The sequence below is a fragment of the Paroedura picta genome, chromosome 5 (genome assembly GCF_049243985.1).
Source record: "Paroedura picta isolate Pp20150507F chromosome 5, Ppicta_v3.0, whole genome shotgun sequence".
NCBI classification, from domain to species: domain Eukaryota; kingdom Metazoa; phylum Chordata; class Lepidosauria; order Squamata; family Gekkonidae; genus Paroedura; species Paroedura picta.
This window is the reverse complement of record NC_135373.1, coordinates 64124187-64147700: the sequence shown is the minus strand read 5'-3', so window position 1 is coordinate 64147700 and position 23514 is coordinate 64124187. Positions and strand designations below refer to the sequence as shown.

The 23514-nt window shown below is 39.9% G+C and overlaps 1 protein-coding gene and 1 long non-coding RNA gene across 5 annotated transcripts in view; one reads left to right on the top strand and one right to left on the bottom strand.

Moving 5' to 3' along the window:
* LOC143837875 (uncharacterized) overlaps positions 1–4143 on the bottom strand; it is a 28408-nt gene extending 24265 nt beyond the window's left edge. The window contains exon 1 of the long non-coding RNA XR_013231131.1: positions 3970–4143. This is a non-coding gene — a long non-coding RNA (uncharacterized LOC143837875). The remainder of the gene's footprint in view (positions 1–3969) is intronic.
* TTLL8 (tubulin tyrosine ligase like 8) overlaps positions 1–23514 on the top strand; it is a 40665-nt gene that overhangs the window by 1989 nt on the left and 15162 nt on the right. For 3 of the 4 annotated variants that reach the window (XM_077338284.1, XM_077338283.1, XM_077338282.1), the window contains exons 3-14: positions 554–649; positions 5618–5709; positions 7883–8039; positions 9800–9867; positions 12426–12554; positions 13264–13378; positions 15080–15196; positions 16242–16422; positions 18045–18193; positions 19199–19445; positions 20560–20995; positions 22239–22713. In XM_077338284.1, coding sequence (XP_077194399.1) covers positions 554–649; positions 5618–5709; positions 7883–8039; positions 9800–9867; positions 12426–12554; positions 13264–13378; positions 15080–15196; positions 16242–16422; positions 18045–18193; positions 19199–19445; positions 20560–20995; positions 22239–22713 — 2262 coding nt within the window. Of the gene's footprint in view, positions 1–553; positions 650–5617; positions 5710–7882; positions 8040–8971; positions 9055–9799; positions 9868–12425; positions 12555–13263; positions 13379–15079; positions 15197–16241; positions 16423–18044; positions 18194–19198; positions 19446–20559; positions 20996–22238; positions 22714–23514 lie in introns of those variants that run through there. The other variant, XM_077338285.1, reaches the window with a different exon arrangement.

The window sequence follows — 23514 nt, the reverse complement described above, 5'->3', positions numbered from 1 at the left end:
ATCAGGAAAAGTTATTCTCCATTCCCTGTTGAAGGAAGATTTAGCAGAAGATAATCACAGTATTCAGTCCTAGGTTTGGTCTGATTATAGATCTGCATGATATGACTTAAAAGTGAGTTTATGTTTTTATGCTTCAATGAGTTCACTCAAAAGAAGATAGACTACCTCCTATCCTGATGCACATACTTGTAAGATACATGTTTGTCACATTCAAACTGTACATTTTAAAAAGTATACATCTGAAACTATTTTGTGTAAAAAGAACCATGACAAGATATCCCTCATATAAAGAGAGTACTAATATCTAGGTTAAAATTTCTGTTGTTTATGATCTGACATTATTATGATTGTGTTGCTTTTGATTTTTCGTTTGTTTGTAAAACATCTCTTCCACCAGTGTGCTCAGTGGTCTTGTCTTCACTGTTGTGTAGCCACACATGAATATGGTATTGTGGTCCATAAATAAAATATCATGCTGGATCTTAATTGTCTTTATTATAAATCCATTCTCAGTACCTATAGTTTTTTCTGTGCATTTTCATTTTTCTAACAGGACTGACAAAGGTGGAACTCCCTCTTCAAAAAATCTTGAAAATTACAGTGGACAATTGCCTTCCTGTTGTTTCTTCTCACCAGGGACTGTTTCCTGGTATGTCTTCAGATCCCTTTGTTTGGCATTCATAACTATTTATTTTGAATGTTGTGCTGTTGGTGAACCCATTCAAAATAAAAGGGAATCCCATGTATAGCCAGATTCCATACAGATTTAATCAAAAAAGTAAATGAATGTGAGATTGGATTTGAGTCTTCTTGAAATTGTTGAGAATGGACCACCTTTGATTATGAGGGGGTTGATGCATTTTGTATGAAAGTCAATGGTCTATTTTAAAAGCTGATCTCAGACAAAACCACTTGCTTAGGAGACAGCAGGAGAATGAAGCACATGCTTAACTGCCTCCAGTTTAATTTAAAGAAATTTTAAGACTGTATAACACTGGGCCATTAAGAATTGCCTCCAAAATCTATCCTACCTGCATTCACCATAGAGGGAAAAGGAGGTGACAAAACTGGGGGGAATGGACTCCTGATCTTCCCTTCCCCCCAAAAAAACCTTCTACTCATGGGCCAAACTGGAGAAGGGTGGCTCTTTCATTTGAATAATTCTGGACTTTGTGTTCCTGTATATATTCATATTTATAATTTAATTTATCTACCACATCTCTCCAATGATGGGCTCATGGCGGGTTCCAACAATGATATACATTTAAAACTATAAAACTCTAGAAAATAAAATGCAATTTGTTCTGTAGCAATGGCAGTATGGCTGGCAAATTCAGTAATCTCTCTATCAATTATAATTAATGGCAGGCTAGACAATCTCCTTGTAATTAGTATGAGGTATGTTTCCATATACATATGGAGAAAAATGCATGCACCATAGGTATGAATTAATACAGACCAGTATAGATGCTACATTCATGTGACCCCATCAGCCATACATATAAGAAGTACAGACTCTGAGAAACACCCTATACATGCAGTTGCTGTAATTCTGTATTTGAGGAACATTTGTACAGGCCTTATAATGTTATCAAATGCGAGGCTGAGTGTTCTTCACGCATACATCCACAGTGTAAGAAGTGCTTCAGCATGATGCTCCTTATTTTATTTCAAGATAGCACCCTTAGCTTAAAAGATCTTGAGAAAGCTCACAAAATGCATGATTAAAAACAACATCCAAATGACTGTGTTATATACTATATATATGTGAATAATGTGACTTTATGGGCAGGGCATCATCTTATCCACATGTATGTCTCTGTCTTGAGCGATCACTTGAAACTAAAATGCTTGGGGGCATGCCTGTGAAGGATACCCTCATTCACTCTGGATGTGTTTGTGTGTGTATGTGAATGGAATGTAAGACCAGCAATCTATATGGCTGATCATCCTCAAGCATTTTATCATTCCAGTACATGTTTATCTAGCAGTTACTCCAATAATCTCAGGGCAGTGTGCATTGTTATTCTCTCATCCATCTTGTCCTCAAACAACCTTATGAGGTAGGTTAGGCAGATGGGGTAACTGGCGTAAAGTCACCAAGACCATTTATGCACTGGGAACTTCACTGCCCCAGTTCCCACGCAGGAGCACAAATCGGGGGTGGATGAGGTGCACCAAGCTAAATGCTCCCCCATGTGGGTGCAGGAAGAGGTGGGGTAACCTGCCACAACTAAAACTCCAGCCTGCAGCCTGGAATGAAACCTCCAGTGTGTAAACAGTCCAAGTGAGCTTCATAACAGGGTGTGGAGTAGGCTTGCTAGGCCTCCTGTTTTGGTGGAAGGTCACCCATAGGCAGTCCTTGTTGTCTGTAATCCAACAGAGCAACAGTGAGAGATATTTTTTTAAAAAAAACAGTCATGTGTTCCATGTCATCACTTCCAGGGAAAACATGGATGTGACACAGGTACCTTTCAGGTTCTCCAGGAAGTGATGTCATTTAGCACATATGCCCTCCCTCCATGTTCCCAGCTCACATGCTCCTGTTGGTTGCCAGGAATTACCTAACAATCCTAGTGTGGGATCTGAAAATGGGGATCTCAACTGGTAATCCAATGCTCTAACTGTTATAGCATCCTGTACCAACAAAGCAAATGAAGTCAGTAGTTTGGAGGAGGTTTCAGTGTCAGATTGTGGTGTGACATGGGAACCGCTGTTCCATGGGAAAGAAAAGTAAAAAACCTGGGGTACCTGTCCTCAGGTAGACATGAATCACTTCTCTGGATTGCAGCCATGCTCATGGTTGGACTTAAGTTTGACTTGGTTGATGAATGATTTAGGGTCATCAGATGTCTGTTAGTTCAGCCTACCTCACAGAGCTGTTTTGAAGCAAATGGTGGTGAAAGGAAATCATATATGCTGCTCTTAGTTCTTTGGAAGGAGGGTGGAATAAAAGTAGAGTAAATAATAAATTCAAGATACTGACTACTTGATTGTCTGCAGTCTAAAATTTTTTAACTTAATCAATCAGGGACTAAGCTAGGGCAGGGAGAGTGTTTGCACTATCCCACTTGGAGTAATGGTTGGTTTTTAATTTTGTGATGTGACAACTTCCATTGGACCAATGTACTTTTTAAAAATAACATTTCTACTTGAGAAACCATAAGTAGATGTTGCCCCCATCGCCCATGAGAAATCTCCAAATTGTACTACCGCTGTGCCCACACAAAATCCCTCCAGGTCCAGCTGTGGGATGTGCATGAAAAACTAGTCAGCCAATGGAATGCAGTGAGAAGGGGGGAAGGGGGAATTGTCCTCCCTACTACTTCCATCCATGGGGACCACACTTTTAGAAGAGAGAAGAGGATTTTTCCCACTTCTTCTCCTTACTGCAGTCCCTTGAATTGCTTAGCTATTAGTTTCCCCAGGTCCCCAAATTCTGGGTATCCATTCTCCCCCAGTGTTAGAGAGAGTAGAATGTAGGACACACATATAATCCTTGCATGATTGGTATCCAGCCTACTGTGATTGAGTTTAACCAGGTGTGTAAAGGGTTGTAATTTAAAGAACATATATTTAATTAAGGGAGATGAACTTTATGTTCTATTCACTTTATAAATTTCTGGTGCTAGCTATTCACAGATAATTAAATGTATCTAAGATTCTTGAGTTTTCTTAGAAACCTTTTGTGGAAATGTGGTATCTCAGCTGGTAAGGAAGTCTTCCCTATGGCCCTGCTATCAAGAGGCAAAAGCAATGACAGGAGCTCCATTTCTGGTAACAACTACATGAGATACAGACTTGAATATTAACAGTACTATCAAGGTTTTCCTTAGAATTTCCCCTGCTTTGTATAGCTGGACATTCCTTTGGTTTTCGTAATGGCCTCTCCATCTCGTTTACTTCATTACTGTAAAACCAAACCATTGATTTGCAAGCATGAGTGTAATTATGTAAAAATAAGCTCACCTCATTTGCAAGGAAAAATTCCAATGTGGGTCTGGACCCAAACTTTCAGGGTTGTGGCAGGATTAGGAGGGCTTCACAATTCATTATAAACCCACAGTAACGTAGTCAAGGAGGAGGCATGACTGAATCAAACTATGGTCTCCTGCGCAACTAATTAAGAATAGCAATCCCACAACAAACCTTCCCAAAATAACCTTAGAAACAGAATCTTCAGCTTCTTTAGCTGCAGCTAGAATGGAATGTTACTCATTGTAAGTGTATTTGTTTCCAAATCTCTCCCTTGGCAACATTCCAAAAATAGGAATGTTTCAATAAAACTTCATTCCATGTGGGGCAGTATAGGAAAAACTCAGGAATAAGGCTGTGCAAAGGATTTTGGCTTGAGTTGTATTGCTCTATAAGATGTTTTGGGGGGAAATGTACTTTGACTTGGATCAGACAGTCTGACAGGGAAAGACGCTAATAATTGTGAATATATACCTCATTTCCAACCACAGTCTCTTCCAATAAAGTGAAAGTTAATCCCTGGGGACAAAGAGCCATATGGGTTAGGGTTGCCAAATCCAGACTGAGACATTCCTGGAGATTTGCGGATGAAGCCTGGGAAGGGCAGAATTTGGGGAGGAAAGGAAACTCACTGGAGTATAATGCCACATAGTCCACCCTCCAGAGTCAGAATTTCCCCAGGAGGACTGACCTTTGTTGTCCGGAGATCAGCTGTAGTTTCAGGGCCCAACTGGATGCTGGTAATCCTGGTTAGGGACTGCATTGAGGAGATGAAGCTGGCACTTGCAAAAGAGGGAGAAAGAAGGTGATTTTACACCCCCGACCCCCCGTCAATTCTTCTCCCTATCCTGCATATCTTCATGAATCCCACAACCCTAAGGACCAACTTTCTCAGGGCTAGAAAGCACTACTGCAGGGAGGGGAATGCAAGAAACTCCAACCCATTTCCATTTCTACTTTTCAATGGGAGAAGCATTGACATCTGTAACTGTTTTGATTTTTCATCCAGCTGGAATTCTTAAGGGGAAATAACTCTCAAAATGAGATGCTCCATGCAGATTGCCAGCACATTGCAGAAAACAATCCCATTTTAGAGGCAAGGAAGATCCTTATATGCACCAAACAAAAGAGCTGGGAATTGAGTATTTTCCTCAAGCGAGTATTTTCCTGTGGGAACTCCATCTGGGCCATGGAGAGAGAGAATGCCCTTAAAAAAAAAATAGAGTATTCTTTAGAGGGGCATGAAACCTTTACCTCACCATAACCTGATATCCTAGGTTACATCATACGATATGGATTTACTGATGCACAGTTACTTTAAAAAGTCAAATGTTTTATAGGGAAATTCAATACAAAACAACAGAGAATGGTACAAAAATAAAGAATCATAGGTATGATTTGCACAAAGGAGAAACAGAATGTAAATGTGGGTTCTGGGATCAAAAGAACTTGAATGAAAAATCTGAAATCTTCCCTCTACTTGATACTGCAACCTAGCACTAAATTTTTGTTTTTGTTCAGCTTATAGATACATAGGAATGAGTACTGAAACAGAGGAGTATTCAGTAATCCAGTTGTGATTTCTGCTTTTTGCATTTAACACTTTCTGCAAATGGTAATCTGACCTTATTTTTGTTCTTAGATCTAACCCAGAAAGCTGTGGATGAATTTCTACCACCGCCCAAAATAGACAAATACAAGCTGGCGAGATTTTTAACAGAAAAGGCCATCAGGGTATATATGATTAGCAGAGTGCTAAATTAACACTGCTTTTTCTTATTTATTACATTTTTGCCCTATGTATCAGCCTCATTTGATGATTTTTATGATGTGCTATGACCAGGTGGCATCTTGTGTTCCTTACAACAGGATCTTCTAGCAGTCCCTCTGCTCTAAAGAATGTGTTACATACTGGGCCCTTTGATGGTACAGTTCTGGAGGCCTCACTTCAAGAAGGACGTAGATAAAATTGAAAGGGTACAGAGGAGAGCGACAAAGATGATCTGGGGCCAAGGGACCAAGCCCTATGAAGATAGGTTGAGGGACTTGGGAATATCCAGCCTGGAGAAAAGGAGGTTGAGAGGGGACATGATAGCCCTCTTTAAGTATTTGAAAGGTTGTCACTTGGAGGAGGGCAGGATGCTGTTTCTGTTGGCTGCAGAGGAAAGGACACGCAGTAATGGGTTTAAACTTCAAGTACAACGATATAGGCTAGATATCAGGAAAAAAATTTTCACAGTCAGAGTAGTTCAGCAGTGGAATAGGCTGCCTAAGGAGGTGGTGAGCTCCCCTTCACTGGCAGTCTTCAAGCAAAGGTTGGATACACACTTTTCTTGGATGCTTTAGGATGCTTAGGGCTGATCCTGCATTGAGCAGGGGGTTGGACTAGATGGCCTGTATGGCCCCTTCCAACTCTATGATTCTATGATTCTATGTACCCCCTGGTATAGTATAAATTAATACTTTTAATATTCTGCAGCCCTGGTCATTCAATAAGTGCATGTACAGATTTTACCCTTATCATGAATTTCCATATTTTTCAGCAAGGAGAATGTAAATCTTTAAAGGTAAAGGCATCCCCTGTGCAAGCAACCAAGTCATGTGTGACCCTTGAGGTGTCGCCCTCTAGGGTTTTCTTGGCAGACTCAATACAGGGTAGTTTGCCATTCCCTTCCCCAGTCATTACTGTTCCCCCCCCCCCCAGCAAGCTGGGTACTCATTTTACCAACCTCAGAAGGATGGAAGGCTGAGTCAGCCTTGAGCCGGCTGCTGGGATTGAACTCCCAGCCTCATGGGCAGAGCTTCAGACAGCATGTCAGCTGCTTTACCACTCTGCGCCAGAGGAGGCTCTATGTAAATCTTTAACTACACATAATTTAAAATAATTCCCTTCAGTTTTTTCTCATGAAATCACTAGGGTACCCAACTTTGGCTTTGAACATTCATGGAGATTTGGGGCAAAAGTTGGGGAGGAGCTAATTAGGGATTTAATGCCATGTAGTCTACCATCTGAAGCTGCCATTTTCTCCAGAAGAATTTATATGAAGATCACTTGTAATTCCTGGCAAACAACAAGTCCTGGATATTAACAACCTTAGAAATGGAGGAATGAGACTTTATACTCTCACTAGAAGAGAGTATATGGCTGATATAAATAAAAGCTGCCTGAGGTAACAACAAATGTCTAAGGCACGAAATACCACAATGAAGGAGGGTTATTATGGCAGAGGACACTGCAATATAGAAATGGAGATGATATGTACAAATAACATTGCAATAGGTTATATTGCCACTTACAGAAGAGGACTCCTGAACTCTTCCATTATATTCCCATTGGCCCATTATGCACGGAGTAGAAGGTCCGCATTCGGGGTGGAATGGCGGTGGCTAAAATCACCAATTATGCACGCTACAGGCGGCAACCGGACGCAGAGTAAACGTATGCCGCCGTAAAACCGCATTAGCGAGATGCGGAAGAAAGTGGTCCCAGGACCAAGGCGCAACCAGAAGCAGCTCCAGAGTAGCCGCATGCATAATTGGATATTCTGGATTTTGTCGCCATTGTGTTCTGTCCCATGTGTAAGCGGTTTGCTTCGCTTCTTCCTCCTCCGCGTTCTCCATGCCGCCGTTTCAGCGGCCATGCATAATAGGCCATTCTGATCCCTCTTGAATGTTTCTTTTTTACATATTCTACAAAATGACAGAAACAACAACCTTCCTAACCACTTCAGTCAGTCAGAGTAGCCAATACTGACCTTGATAGAGCAAAGGTCTGGCTCAGGCTCATGTGTTCATGTCAAGTTAATTGCCACCAAACAGCAGTAGACTGAATGAAGGTAAAGCCAGCTTGAATCAATTCATTAAACTTCTTTCATATAGAATGAAGTCTGTTTGCTTTTGCTTTTAGGAAAGAAGAATATTTACCATCTCTGGACCTTACCCTGTAATTCGTAATTCTTTAAGGAAAAGAGGATGGGTGGAAAGAAAGTACCCCCTTAAATATGAGCCTCAGGAACATAAAGAAGAAGGGAATGAAACAGAGCATGACAATGGTGGGAAAAATGGTAGGAGCTTAAATCACTTTTCATTTGCATTGAGGTTGGGATATAAACATTGGGAATAAATTTTTTAAATTTCAATTCTGTATTCTTATTTTTTTTAATTAAAACCAAGCATTGGTATAGTGGTAGTTTTTTAAGGTTGCACTTGAATTTTTACAAGCTTACCCATCTACCCCTATAAGGTTAAAAACCACCCATGAGTCTTCCTTAGCCTGTAAATCATTAGTTGTGATGTAACAGAATGTCCATAAACATTCAAACTGGTTAAGGAGAAATGATTACTCTTGGAATGTTGAAAATCCATGCAGTTGCTATCTGGGAATGAAAGGTTAGGTTGGCTCACCTCATAAAGACTCTGTGGGATAGAAAGATCTGTTTGCTTTTACTATAAAGATAAGAATTTCACACATTTGTGCAAACAGCTGGCTTTCAGTAGATACAAATTCTACACTGTGGGGCTAGCTTCCTTCCCTTGCATAATTTCTAATAAAATGTTGTAGGGCGTTAGTCAATAAGGAAGGAAGATCTGACTTCATATCTCAAAGGTTTAGGTTACAGGACTCAAGATGGTTATCAGGAACTGAGAGAAAGACTATATATATATTGTACTCAAAGGTTTTGAATTATAGCTGACTCTTTACACTGAAAATAGTGTCTAGGATACAGGCTTGAGTTAAAATTTGTCTCATCTCATAATGGGTGTTTCTGGTCAAACCTTTACTATTTATAAAACAGTAGTTGCCAACTCAGTGCAGAGATTACAGGGGCTGGGTCCTCTATAACTGGCATCATACTGACACAACAAAGTCACTTCTGAAGTGAACTGATGTGATGAACTGGAAGTGATGTTGTGGTATTGGTATTTTAAAGAGTCTTCTATTTTGCTCCCACTTCTCTATGAAACAGCACTGGGGCCCTGGGGGTGCCAAACAGAAGATTTGGCACACCTAATTACCATATATACATTGCTTCAGATGTTTAATTGAGACTACAATCTGAGATGAGAATGCAATTTCAGGTACTTTTAGAAAATGTAAAGAAATAGCTCGAACAACTTATTCAAAATGCTGTCTATTAACTTTAAAGCTTTCACGTCCTACATTCCTAATACTTGTAGTGCATTTCCAGGCATATTCCCAGATACCAAGTATGAGTCTTGGGCAATTTTATTTTAATTGCTCCCTGTTGTAATTGTAAAGCAATAGCTGAGGAATTGTATCTGAACCTGAAAGTGATGGGTGATGTTCTAGGAATCCTCCCAAATATTTATGGTCTTTACCATAGATATTTGGGGGAGATTCCTCAGGTACCACCTATTATTTCCAGGTTTGGATGAAATCTCCCCCACACACAAACACACTTTCTCCTGAGACAATTTGCATTGTTAGGACACAGGCTTTTGCTGCAGTATGTCCAGTTCTCTACAATAGCTTACCAGAGTGGTCATGGAGGTCAGGTCATCTTCACTTCCCACATTCAGGAAGGAATGCAAAATAATTGTATTTTCAAAGGCATTTTATGCATTTTATGCCAATAAATATTGTTTTTATTCCATTACTAAATAATATATATAATGCTATGTTCGTTTTGCAACTTGGTACTCCCCTGTTAGCTGCCTTGCATCTGAATAGATAAGGCAGGATATAAATATATAAAACAAACAAATAGATATTCTTAGAAATGTTGTTTACATAGCTTTCCTACAACTGTTTGTCTATAGTATACTTACTGCTGTTCTGTTGTTTTATATGATATCCTTGAAGAAAGCAAACCTGCCCTACGCGAAGAGGAAATTCCCTGTAACAATTCAGGTGACATTCATGATATAATGGTAAGATTGCAAAGTAATTATTGTAACATTTTGTTTTGGGGATATTATTTCCTTAACAATTGACTGTGCACTAAAACAATAGGTAGTAGAAGAACCTCTTGCACCCTTCCATGATAAAAACACAGGACTAGATTTAGTCTAGTGTTCTTCACATTTCTGATAACCAAGTATACTTATTCTGATGCACACTCAAAATGACATCCCAGAAGATTTACTTTTAAAATGTGTAAAAATAGAAATTAACTACAGGCCAAGCCAACCATGCATGGGGAATTCGGTCTCTGGAATAGCCATGGATTAAAAAACCCCAAACCCCCTCAATGTTTAGGCATGTAATTATGGACATAATACTCCCAAACCTGTCAGGCTTGACCCTGCCATGGAAGCTATGAGGGCTACTTCAAGATATTCCAAAATCTCCAGCAAGACATAGATTTGCAACCATATTTAATTTATTTTTGGATTTATATCCCACCCCTCCCCTGGGTCGCAGGGCTCAGGGCATATAATGTCATCCAATCAAACGATAAATTAATAAACAGATCACAGTCCATAAAATAGCACTCTAGGGGTTAAACCTGGGGAGGACAAGGTTTAAAGAGCAGAGGGACCACCAGCAGGGTATAATAGTACAGAGCCCACCTTTCAAAACAGCCATTTTCTCCAGGGGAACTGATCTTGGTAATCTAGAGATCAACTCTATTAGTGGGAGATCTTCAGGTGCTACCTGGAGGTTGGCAAACCTACTCAGACCCATGAATAAAACTTGATTATTTGGCATCCAACAACCAACATCACAGACTAATGTAAAAAAACCAAAACAAAACCAGGTAGCACTGCTAATAGGTGGCAGAAAACTGGCCTCAATGATCCTCAGTGGAACAACCATCCTCAATGGAACAACTCTGTCTTATGCTAGATCGTGAACAGCACAACATGGGTTAATGGAAAATAAACAATTAGTTACACAACATACTGCTGGTTTTCCTTTCCCCCCTTTTCCTTCATGGGAATCAGATAAGAAAGATAGTCAATGGTCCTCATCCAAAGGATGTACAATGAGAGAGGAATAGACAAGACAAAGAATGTGTCAGGTGTCCTAGAGCATGTTTAATTCTCTCCTCTATGTATTGTACCTGGATCACCGTATGATGGTATGCCCTACTACAGGAAAATGTGCTGACCCCTGCATCACCACAACACTGTCTGTTTCTTATGTTGCCTCAAGAAGCATTTTGGGCAGGGTAATGGGCCCTGATACTGTATATTTCTGGGTGAGTCACTGATTCCTTCAGGCTGGAAGACGGTAAGTCTAGAGCAGGGGTAGTCAAACTGCGGCCCTCCAGATGTCCATGGACTACAATTCCCAGAATTGTAGTGGCAGGGGGAACTGTAGTCCATGGACATCTGGAGGGCCGCAGTTTGACTACCCCTGGTCTAGAGCAATGTCATGCAGAGATACTCCTGATGACCTCTTCTCAAGGTGGGACTTCTGCTATAGTTTTACATGTAGGGTGACTGAATGATCCCAAATCAGATTAGAATCAGAAATCATAATATGGCTGCTATGATTGTTGGGATCAGCAGTGGACTGCCTCTCCAAATACGTCCCTAGAACAGCTTTACACTCAGCCAATATGAACAGGCTAGTGGTCCATGGTCCCAGAGAAATCCACCCAGCCCTGACTGGAGTCAGGGCCTTTTTGGCCCTGGTTCCTGCCTGGTGCAATGAGCTCCCCAAAAACATCAGGGCCCTGTTGGAACTCACTGAGTTCCACAGGGCCTGCAAAATGGGACTCTTCCAACGGGCTTATGGTTGAGGCCAGTAAAACAGCTCATTCAGCCTCCCTTCTGTATCACACTTTACATCATACTCTACCCAAGTTCTTAAGGTCCTGGCACTATACTTCTGGATTTTAGATTTTATAAACATTACATGTTTTTAAATGTGATTAATTGTATTATAAAATATACGTTGTTTGCTGGCCTGAGTCTGCCTTTGGTAGAGAGGGCAAGTTATAAATTTGAAGAAATTAATAAAATAAATATTTTTTAAAATGTTGGGCGGTTGTACGAAATGTTTTAAGATTGCTAGCGAAGTATTCTCCTAGTATTGAGGCAGGTGTTTGCCGATGTGGGCGCCAAATGGGTACAGAAAGATGTCTCCTCCTAGGCTCTTTGGAAGTATCCCTTTCTTCAGTGAGAGAGAGGAAGGGTAGGTGGTAGGTTGGAAATATATTGGCTGGTACCATGATGGGGATCATCATGTATTTGATGTCTTGATTAACTGTCTCCCCAATGATGCCTCAACCCGATACAATGAGACTGTTTAGTTGCATCAGCGGGGTTTTCTTATCACATGACCCCTTGCCTGTTGTTAGAGCCAAGTCCATGAAGTAATGAAAAACTACTGGCTAATAGATATAGATTGTTCCTCTAAAATGGGGGAAAACCCTGTTTTTGTCATGGTACCATAGCAGAAAAAGTCCAATAATATTGGCTGTCACTGAGTAACTGCTCTCATGTGGAATTATAATACATAGTCTTTTTTTGGCCAGTCTAGGTTGGTAAGAAATGAAGAAACATCCTTCTATTGGACTATAAAAAAAGATGCAGTTGATTATTATAGTCTCCACAGTGATCAGATGCTCAATCATTATGCAAGAACAGGCTCCTTTACTACTAAAGTGAGTATTGTAAAGAGTGCTCATTAGAAGATGACATTTTTATAGACAGTGTGGTATTGTGATTAGGGAGATGGGCTACACCTGGAAGGGCCAGGTTCATTATGAAACTCACTGGGTGACTTTAGGGCAGGTGGTCACTCTGTGCCTAATCTTTCTCCCAGGATTGTTGTGGGATGAAATAGAGAAGTAGAGTACCATGTTCTAGATCCTTCAGCTTCTTGGAGGAAGAATGAGATACAAAACATCTTCAGCTCACATGTCATCACAAGAAGACCAACTTATGTAGACTAAGTTGTGCACCAGATTCTTACAAGACAAAATTCTTGCAGTAGGAGAGCCTACTCCTAAACATGATGGGTTGGATCCAGACTAAACTGGCAATTCCCACCAATTCCCTGTTTTCATTGCAGAGTACCTTCATGGAAGTACTCCCACCATGGAGGAGCACCATTTTGAGGAGTTCACTGGGTTGTAGTGGGAAGTAAGAGAGCTGATGGAAAATTTAGTTTAGATTCAACCTGAAATAATTAATCTCTACTTGGAAGCAAGTAGCATGCTTCGAAATCTAGACCACTAGGTTGAAGAATCCAGCATGCACCTTCTCACACACGCAAAAAATTGATTTTCCAGAATCACACAACTATGCCTCATCTTGACTTGTATGCTACATTAAAACAAATCATAACTAACACATCTCTTTCATTTAAAGATTGGACTTTGTTTGCACATGAGGAATTTGCCATGGTATGTGTCAGCAAATCCAAATGCTTTCTTCCCTCGATGTTATGCGATTTGCATTGATGATGAAAAATATGATTTTATCCGTGAGTTTTTAATTTCCTGTTTTGGTCTTGAAAATATTACATAGTTATAACCTTGATGGAGTTATTTTATGTTTACAGTTTAACATGGACTGTATTATTTTGTTGTTGCTCACTGATTCTTGCAGGCTAACAATAAGTGCAGAATTTAAGCATGGCATTTGGTAAGAATGTACCTCAGTGTTAGCATATGTGATGCTTCCCACATGGCATATTCCAGGGTTCTTAAATCTTGGTGAACCACTGAATGGACTCTGGGAATTTTGAGACTGAGCAGTGAGCAGATCCAACAAAAATGTTGCCACAGGATTGAGGCTAGTCACAAAATGGCTGCCATGGGGACCAGGAGCAACCACAAAATGTCAAAAGCTTATGTGCTAAGCATCTTTCTATGACAGAAACAACTATTTCTGTACAGGTGCTCCTCAAATACAAAAATATTGCCTCATGGGCTCTTCTGAAGCATTTCTCGGTAATGTGAGGTACATAAAATCTATAGGGAAGAGATGCTTTTGGGACCAAGCAAAGAAGTACCAACAACAAACCCATCTGTGGTCATTTGTTCGTTCGTTCGTTCATTCATTCATCACCCTTCCCAGCATAGCCAGGGCAGTTTCCATCATGTTCCAATATAAAACAATACAATTAATTCATAAAATATAATACAAACAGTTTTATCTTTAAGCATAATAATTAAACCCTCTTAAAACAATTAAAATAATCTAATGAACTTTAGTTGACATTTCTTCAGTTCTTTCATCATAGTTCTATATTTTAAGACCCAGGTTTCAGGATTTCATGGTAGCCATTCATATGGAGGAGAATCCAGGTGAGGTTGAGAATCATTGGCATACGGTTTAACAAAGGTTGCCACCTGAGGTGTCCTTTGCTTCTGTCACATTTTACTAACCCTTGCCTCTCACTGCCCATCACACCTTGCTGCACTCCTGCTCTCCTCATCTGGCCCAGGAACTAATGTTCTTTAACTACTTCGTTTCTTTTGTTTCTTTTGTATCTTTAAATAGAGTGTCGCAAACTGCACATGTCCATAGGATTTCCCAAAATCATGTGTTGAATTGTTGGTAGTGGTGGCAAAAGCTGTTTGATTCCCCCTGCCACCTGAAGCCATCAATTTACCTCATCATTGTAGAAGCAACCATAAATATCCACTGAAATCAATGGGATTAGGATGGTATAGTTTAGGATTGCACTGTAAATCCCCAGTGATCTCTCTCTCTCTCTCAGCCAAATATCAGCCAACTCCCTCAGCAATATCACATCAGAGCTAAGCTGACAAGATCTGAACCAAAGAAGCCCAGTCTGTTAAACCATTTTGTCCTTGTTGTTATTAATTGTAAGTGTCCTAAACTATTTCATTATCAACTGCTCATGTTGTTTTGAAGATGTTGCATAAGGCCTGTATTTTAAAACCATCAAAGGAGTTTGACATAAGCTGCTTTGGATCCCCATTGAGTAGAAAGGCAGGATATACCTAACCAAAAAAAAAACAAAAACCCAACTAGATTTTTGTACCTCTTGAAACTTAGCATGTATGGAGTCAGCAAGTAACTATATTGTTAACTGATGTTAAAGGGATTTGGTGATAGCTTCTCCAGATTTGTCTGACATTCCCTGGTAATTTGTCCTTTATGTGCATTATTGAATGGAACATACTCTAAAGCAATATTATGGCCTTTGTTTTAGAGGACTTCAGGAAAACAGCAGCATCCTCCATACTAAAATGGGTTGTCAAGTTGGACATAACTGGTGATCATGATCAGTCAAGTACAGGAAGCCTTCATACAAAAGCTGAGACAACAGGTAGGATTGACATTGGTTAATCTTACAAATAAAAAAATACCTAGTAGACAGAACTGGCTGAAATAGGGAAGCCTGCCATGTTATTCTTAATAAACAAGATGAGATACAGACCTGGGAGAAAGCTCCACTGAATAGACTTGAGTACGATTCTGAGAAGATCTGTTTAGGATGATGCTATAACTGACATACAAAAGTATCAGATGTATATTTCCCCATAAGTGGGAAAGCTAAAATTTATTTATTTATTTATTTTACATTTATAGACCACCCTCCTCTGAGGCTCAGGGCAGTTTACATAGAACTTAGCAGAACAGGAACAAGCAGAAAACCAGTGGCTATAAATAACAGTAATAGTAAACAGTAGATATCAATAAAACAGTAGCATAGTAGAACAATGGAACAGTAGTGAACAGTAACAACTGCAACATACTGATGGCCCCGTGGTTGGATGGTTCTGGTGATGATTTTCATGGAAGGGAGGCTTGGAGGCCCAGAGGAAGGCAATGGTTCTGGTCAACCTCAACCAAATGCCCGGCAGAGGAGCTCCCTTTTGCAGGCCCTGTGGAATTGTGTCACATGCATAATAAACACACATACTTCTCATATGACAAGGTATGTCGAGTATAGTTAGTTCACCCTTAGCTTAAGCCTTTCTTAGCCTAGCTCATTGTGCAAGTGACCAGCTTACTACAGGGATTCCTGGAACCTAAGAGGAGCTCCAAAAAGGGGTGTGGCAAAAAAAGTTTGTGAATTTAGGCAATGAGATTTTAATGCAGTACTGGATGGGGCTGTGAGGTTCCTTGCATGGTTGAACCAGGCTGCAGTAGCAGTAGCAAAACAGACTTGCATTTCTACTTGCAGGCTGGTACATGGATCCATATATGAACAGTGATTGCTTAAAGTACACCTTTGTTGGCCACTACATTCTTTCTTCAAATGTTGGTTGAACTGTGGTTCCCTTGCTGTGGTCCCAACAAAGGGATCTTGACCCTAGAAAGCCTTGTTACTTGTATGTTACTCATGAATACTTGGTTATGTTTCACAGACCCTAATGAAAGTAACATTAAGGAACTTCCGGGAGAATTAATAGAGATGGCTCTCAAGGTGTGTGAAACCTACCTTCAGCAACTTGAGCATGATGACATTGACATCGAAGCAGAGAATTCCCCAGTGCTTTCTGACACAGAATGGGATCAATTAATTGAACAGTACTATTCTCTCATTCAGTAAGTTTTCTCTTCAGAGTGCAGTGACCATGCTAAGCATCACTGTTATAGCTTTTATCTTCCTGGCTAAACTGCAAAGGGAAAGTAATAAGAAGCTAGAGACCAGGAGATCAGTTTAAACAGACTTCAACTTTCTTAAAATAACATTGTATAAATTCTGTATTAAAGAAACAATTGTAACCCAGTGCTATTCACTCTGCTTGGGGAGAGCCACATTCACAATTACTGTCAACCCAAACAGACACATTTACTTCCTTCTTTGGCATGAAGCCAATGCCTCGGGGGCTTGTGACATCTGTTCTTCCAGTGGCAGTTGTCAGCCTGTCAGTCTCACCTGTCAGCCACAATTTCCTACTGGATAATGGTCTTTTCCACTTGTCTAAAACACGGGGCAAGTGCCATAGTTTGGAATAGTGCTCCTCAGAAGAGTCACGAGTGTCATGTCTAAGAGCATGTGGCTCCAAGCCACTGAGAGCCAGTTTGGTGTAGTGGTTAGGAATGCGGACTTCTAATCTGGCAAGCTAGGTTCGATTCTGCACTCCCCCACATGCATCCAGCTGGGTGACCTTGGGCTCACCACAGCACTGATAAAACTGTTCTGACCGGGCAGTGATATCAGGGCTCTCTCAGCCTCACCCACCCCACAGGGTGTCTGTTGTGGGGAGAGGAATGGGAAGGCAACTGTAAGCCGCTTTGAGCCTCCTTCGGGCAGGGAAAAGCGGCATATAAGAACCAACTCTTCTTCTTCTGAATGATTATCACTGCTCTAAGCCTTCCATTGGAGATGCCCAGGAAGACTGGCATGGACCTCGAGCCAAGTTGTATCCCTAGCACAATTTGTTCATCCCTGAACTATACCTGATGAACTATGTCCTGTTCCGCTTGCAGGGATGGGAAATCTGACATATTCCACCTTCTGGAGCTATCTGCAAACGGTAATGCCTGGGGAAGGAACTGGCAAACCACCCTGTATTGCCATGAAAACGCCAGAGGGCGTCACCCCAAGGGTTATACATGACCCTGTGCTTGCACAGGATATACCTTTACCTTTAGCTTTAATCCAACTTGAGTTTCAATGAGAAAGGTGGACACACATGCATACACCTATGCACACTGCTCAAAATGCACAATTAATTATGCATGTTACCCCTTACTGCTTTAATTCCATACACTATGGATTGGATCCTGCTAGTTTTTCCATTCAATCACTTCCTGTTCCCCTCTTCACTCTAACCACCATCCCATGTAACTTTTGTCCACAAGTCCCACAATCTCCAGCATAAATACTTCAAGTGTTTAGAAGGGGTCCCCCACTCCTGTCACAAATGGAAAAGCTGGAAGGATACAGTCTAGTACATGATGCTTTCATGTTTATGAGTGAAATCAAAATTGAATTTGAGAATAGATCCATGCAATTAATTAAAAGACAGCTCAAGGGTGTGTTCCATTGAAAATATAAGGCAACATTGCTTTTGGAGAATGTTTAAAAGTCAGTGGAACCAATAATTTTAGTTCATTCAGAATTTACCCCTCTTTATCAATCCACAATCCCCCTTGTTTGAAATAACTGATTTTTAATCCATAACTGTACTAAACATTTTAATATTTTGGTTTGTTTGCAGTGAAGGCGGAGTGATTTGCAATGCAGAAAACTATTTAACTCAGTGTCAAAAGATTTTGCATAAAATTATATTAGCAAACCCTCAGCATGGTATTGATGGCCTCCACAACATCTGGATTATCAAACCTGGAGCAAAATCTCGTGGTAGAGGTAGATATAAAATCCCCCCCCCCCTTACCCTTCTGCAGTGAAAGAAATGAATGTGTCTCTCATGGGTTAAATCTTCCTTCACCCATGGTACAGTCCAAATCCAAATCAGGACCCTACATGGCTACTATTTAAAAATAAAATGTTTAAGAGCTTCAAGCATAACATATAAGTACATGGGAACATAAGAAGTGACCTACTGGACCAGACCAATGGTCTATTTCAGGCTTTCCCAACCACATTTTGTAAAACCCGGGGGTTTCTTCTCAGCCTTGGAAGGGTTTCCCAAATGGGTGGGGGTTAATTATTTTTTAACATATATCTTAAATCTGTTAAACATTTGTTGGGTGATATGACCACTCCCTCTCAAAATGACCGATGATGGACCTGGAGTTGGCGGGAAGGGAAAAGGCCTTGGGTGGGCATGTACATAGCTATGCTTCCCAAACATATTATGCATGGTCACACCATTTCTGGGGGTTCTTGAAGCCTGGAGTTGCAAAGGCTGGTCTATCTAGTTCAACATATTGCTTCATACAATGGTCAAGCAGTTGCCCTAGAGGGCCAACAAATAAGACAGAAAGATCAAAGCCTTTGCCTGATGGTGTCTCCTAGCATTGGTTTCAGAGTTTATTGCCTCTGACTGTAGAGATTCCCTTTAGTGTCTATGACCGACAGCCATTGATAGATGCCTCCTCCATGAATCTATCTATCTCCAACCAGTGTTATACAGGTTAGGGGTTCATCACTACATCTGATAGTGGAAAATTTTACAACGTAATTACTTTTCAAGAGAAGGACTTTCATTTGTACATTTTGAAACTACTGCCCATCATTTTCACTGGGTGTCACCAGTTTCTAGTATTATGAGAGAGGGAGAAAAAGTTATCCGTATTCATTTTCTCCACTCCAATGCAACTCCCATCTAGTTAGATCTTAATTTGTTTCTTAAAGTATACTTTTATTTACATATTAACATGATCCTTTCTTATTTTTTTCATCTTCCAGAAATAGTATGTAAGAAACGACTACAGGATATATTGAAGCTGGTTGAACCAACAGATCAATTTCCAATAAAGGACCATAAATGGGTGGTCCAAAAGTACATTGAGTCACCACTATTGATTTATGATACAAAGTTTGATATTAGACAATGGTTTCTTGTCACGGACTGGAATCCTCTGACTATATGGTTCTACAAGGAAAGCTATCTGAGATTTTCCACTCAGCGTTTCTCCTTAGACAACCTACACAGGTAACTGAGAGAAGCATGAATGTGTATGATTAATTTGAAATGTATAATTCATTTGAAAGTATTATAAGACAAAATCTTGATTTTGCTTGTCACAGCACTGCTATTACGAAACCAATATGTTGGTTTCAAAGAAGCCAATATGTACTAATTGATTTTATTTCGTAAAATTATCTTTTAAAAATTGTGACCAGTGAAGGGGAGGCAGGGTGAAAATGAGAGGGAGAAAGGATATGGGCTAAAGATGGGTATTCCTAGGTAAAGAGGGGGAAAAGTGGATGGAGCATTTTGCACGTGGAGTGAAAGACAACTCCAAAACAACTTGAAAAAAAATTACCAGAGAAGTGCTCCCAAAAATTGTGGATAAAAAGTAAGAATAAATCAAAATGAGCAAAGGAAAACATGTAAAAATGAAAATAAAAATTGAAGCATTTGGTGATATGCACCAACAAAAAACACTGGTGCCAAAAAGTTGGTTGAAAGGAATAGAAGGAAGAAAAAGACTGCTGTAAACAACTACTTAGTCAGGAGGATGCAGTCTGGCAATGACTCTATCAGCCATGAGCTGTGCTGGCTGATCTTGCCATGCTCCAGTTTGGTTGATGAGTTTAGCAGGATGTACAACTCTTCACCTCATTGTAATAACCTTTGCATTTTAGTAACCTGTTCTCTAAACAGAAAGCAGAGTAATTGTGACTAATTGTGCTCTGACCTCTCTAGTGCCCCCTAGTTTAGAACTGCATCACATTTTTAAAAAAGTAAATGCATTCTTTGACTGCAGAATTATGTTGACTAAGAGGTCCTTCAGCTGACTTGCCCCTCCTAATTCCCCCAGTCCCCCCTCTCAGAAGCCTGTTCTCTGTCAGTGGAAAGGAATAATTGTATTCAATATAGTAGTTAAGTATTTTAATATCAAAGTCAATGGAATTTCATTTTTAAGAAAGTGGAATATATATATATATATATATATATATATATATATATATATATATATATATATATATATATATATATATATATATATATCCTGAGTTTCCAGTTTTTTTAAAAAAGAAAGATGATTGCTCAGTCTGCATAATTGTTTCACATGAACAATAATTGTGTTTATTTTTCACAGTTCCATTCACCTGTGTAATAATTCCATCCAGAAAAATTACAAGAATGCCACGGACCGCAGTCCTCAATTGCCATATCACAACATGTGGACAAGCAGCAAATTCCAAGAGTATTTACAGAAAAGAGGTCTTGGCCATGTTTGGCGTAATATTATCTATCCATCAATGAAAAGAAACATAATCTGTACAATGAAAGTGGTGCAGGATCAAGTCGAACCACGGAGGAGCAGCTTTGAACTCTATGGGGCAGATTTTATTCTTGGGGATGACTTTAAACCTTGGTTGATTGAAATCAATAGTAGTCCAACTATGTTCCCTTCTACCCCAATAACATCAGATCTATGTGCTCAGGTTCAAGAAGATACAATCAAGGTAGTTATTGATCGGAAGCATGACAAAAGTTGTGACACTGGGAAATTTGAACTTCTCTGGAGACAGGTAGGAATTGCTTTTCATCTGATTTTCCAGACAGTCAGATCAACTGTCTTTAGATGAAGGTATTGAAATATGAATCCTAAACATCTGGCAGAATTACTACTAAGGAACACCAAACAATGTCAAAATTCAGAATAAGTGATCAACAAAGAGTCAGTATATGAAAGCCCATTAGCAAAACGAAAACTATAAAACTTAACAATATTAAATGACATGTTGATTAACAATCAATAGTTTCATAGGCCAATCAATAGTTTCACAAGGCTAACATTGGTTGTTGCAAGTGCTTTATTAGGAAACAAAAAACAATAAGTAATAATTATATGCAGGAGCACCCGGCACGATTATTTTAGTACTGTGTTATAAATCTGCACCAGTTTTGAACGCTGATTACTGGCAACTGTTCAAAGGTATCCTTTCTTTTTTTTCCTGTAAAACATCTCTAAAAAGCTATCAGTTCCATTTTTTTTTTTTGCCTGCCATTCATTTCACCTACTGGTTTGCCATTTACCTTCTTCAATATTCAAAGATTTCACTTTTTAAAAATAACCAAATTGGATTCCATGCTAAACACATATGATTCTAGATTCTGTGTTAAAACAGGGGGCAGGATCCTGGTAGATAGTAGTACAAGGACAACAGATCTTTCTTTATCTCTCCAACTCAATAGTCCTTTCCAACCATGGTATAGTTGATTCCTAGAATTGCAGGGCCCATGTACACTAATAGCTATATGGTTTGGGAAGCTGTACTGAAGAAAGAAAGGACAAACGTTTCCTCACTGATGGATGAGACAGGAAACATGATCCCCCCACTTATACTGCATCCCTCCATCCATGTGGCGATTGTTTTTTGCAGGCTCTGCTGCCTGATGTATCAACTTCACTGGGGTAAGATGGAACTGCTTGGGAGAGAGGAACATAGGAAACAACCATGACCAACAGTGACTTCCACTAATAGCTCACTGCTCCCAACTGAATATCATTAATCTCTGTCAGGTGTTGGGATAAACTTAATGAAAACCAATATGGGGAAAGTTTCCAGGTGATTTCTGGAATTATTGAGATTCTGGAATAATAAACTTAAATCTAGTGGATGCCAAGAGATAAAGTGTCATTTACTTCCAAGTGGCAACTGAGAATTCTTTTTTGTGTACAAGGTTGTGGGAATAAGCCATTTATCACACTGATTTTCATTTTAAAGATAAATACATCTAAAAAAGTGTTATTTCTGTTTTCCTCTACAGTCTTTGCTGGACATTCCCCCATTTAACCCTACAGACCTTTTGGTTGAGGGAATCAGTGTTCGGAGGCTGAAAAAACACCCGTCTACCTTCAGTAATTTTAATTTCCTTGAACCACTGATGGGTGTGCCGCAGTCTACACCCAGCCAAGAAAACAAAAGGGAGTCCATGTCACCTGTCAATGACAAACAAAATGTAAGATTCAAGCACAGAAATAGTATGTCCTACACTTTGCCCAAGGCATTCAAAAAGCCTCAAGAGAAAGATGTTAAAGTCAAACCTGTCCTGAAAAAGGTGGCCAAGCCAATAGACTTTCCTCGCATAGTCGATGGCCATGAAGCATCATCTTTCACTGATAGGAAGAAGAACAAAGGAATAAAAGAGCTCAACCATCAGCATGGAAGCCAAGGAGCCACTTCTTCTCAAAACAAGATGCATTCCTTAGACTGGGCATTACTTCAGCCCTCCACAGAGACAGGTAAATTCACATATACAAAAAGAGCCACATATAAATGAAAATGTACTTATGCTGAGATATTACTTTAAAAGCCACATATCAGTTGCTTAGCTGATCAAATATATGTCAAATCAATACTTAAATGTTTATTTTTTAAAAAAATTAAAGGTATCTCTGTGGCAGTGTGGTATAGTAATCAGAGCATTAGACTAGGATCTGGGACAATCCCTAGTCTGCCATGGAAGCTTGGTGGGTGACCTTGGGCTAGTCACACACTCAGCAAAGGCTACCTCCGAGGGTTCTTGTGAGGATAAAATAAATGAAAGGAGAATGATAATAAGGAAAAAGGCACAGTATAAAAGAAGTAATTGGGTAAATAAATAAATATATTGATACTGCTTTCTAGCTAATCTTGTGAAGCTCTATCAGCATAGCAGTTCTGACTGATATAATTCTAGTTATATTCTCATGTCTGCCTCATGTGGAAAACATGGAACATGACAATGAAAGAACGGGAGAGCAACAACAACTGTGTGTTCTAACGATGGGGTTGGTTCCAGCCAGCTTTTTCAGTGAATTTTGCTCAATTCTCCTCCCTACCTCATTCCACATGGTTTTTGAGCATGCATGCACAACAATCAAAAGCATAGCATTTCTGGGTGTTCAAAGAGGACCTGTCTATCCTTTCTTCACCAGCAATATACCTGTTTATATAGCCAGTTTGGTGTAGTGGTTAGGAGTGCGGACTTCTAATCTGGCATGCCATGTTCGATTCTGCGCTCCCCCACATGCAGCCAGCTGGGTGACCTTGGGCTTGCCACG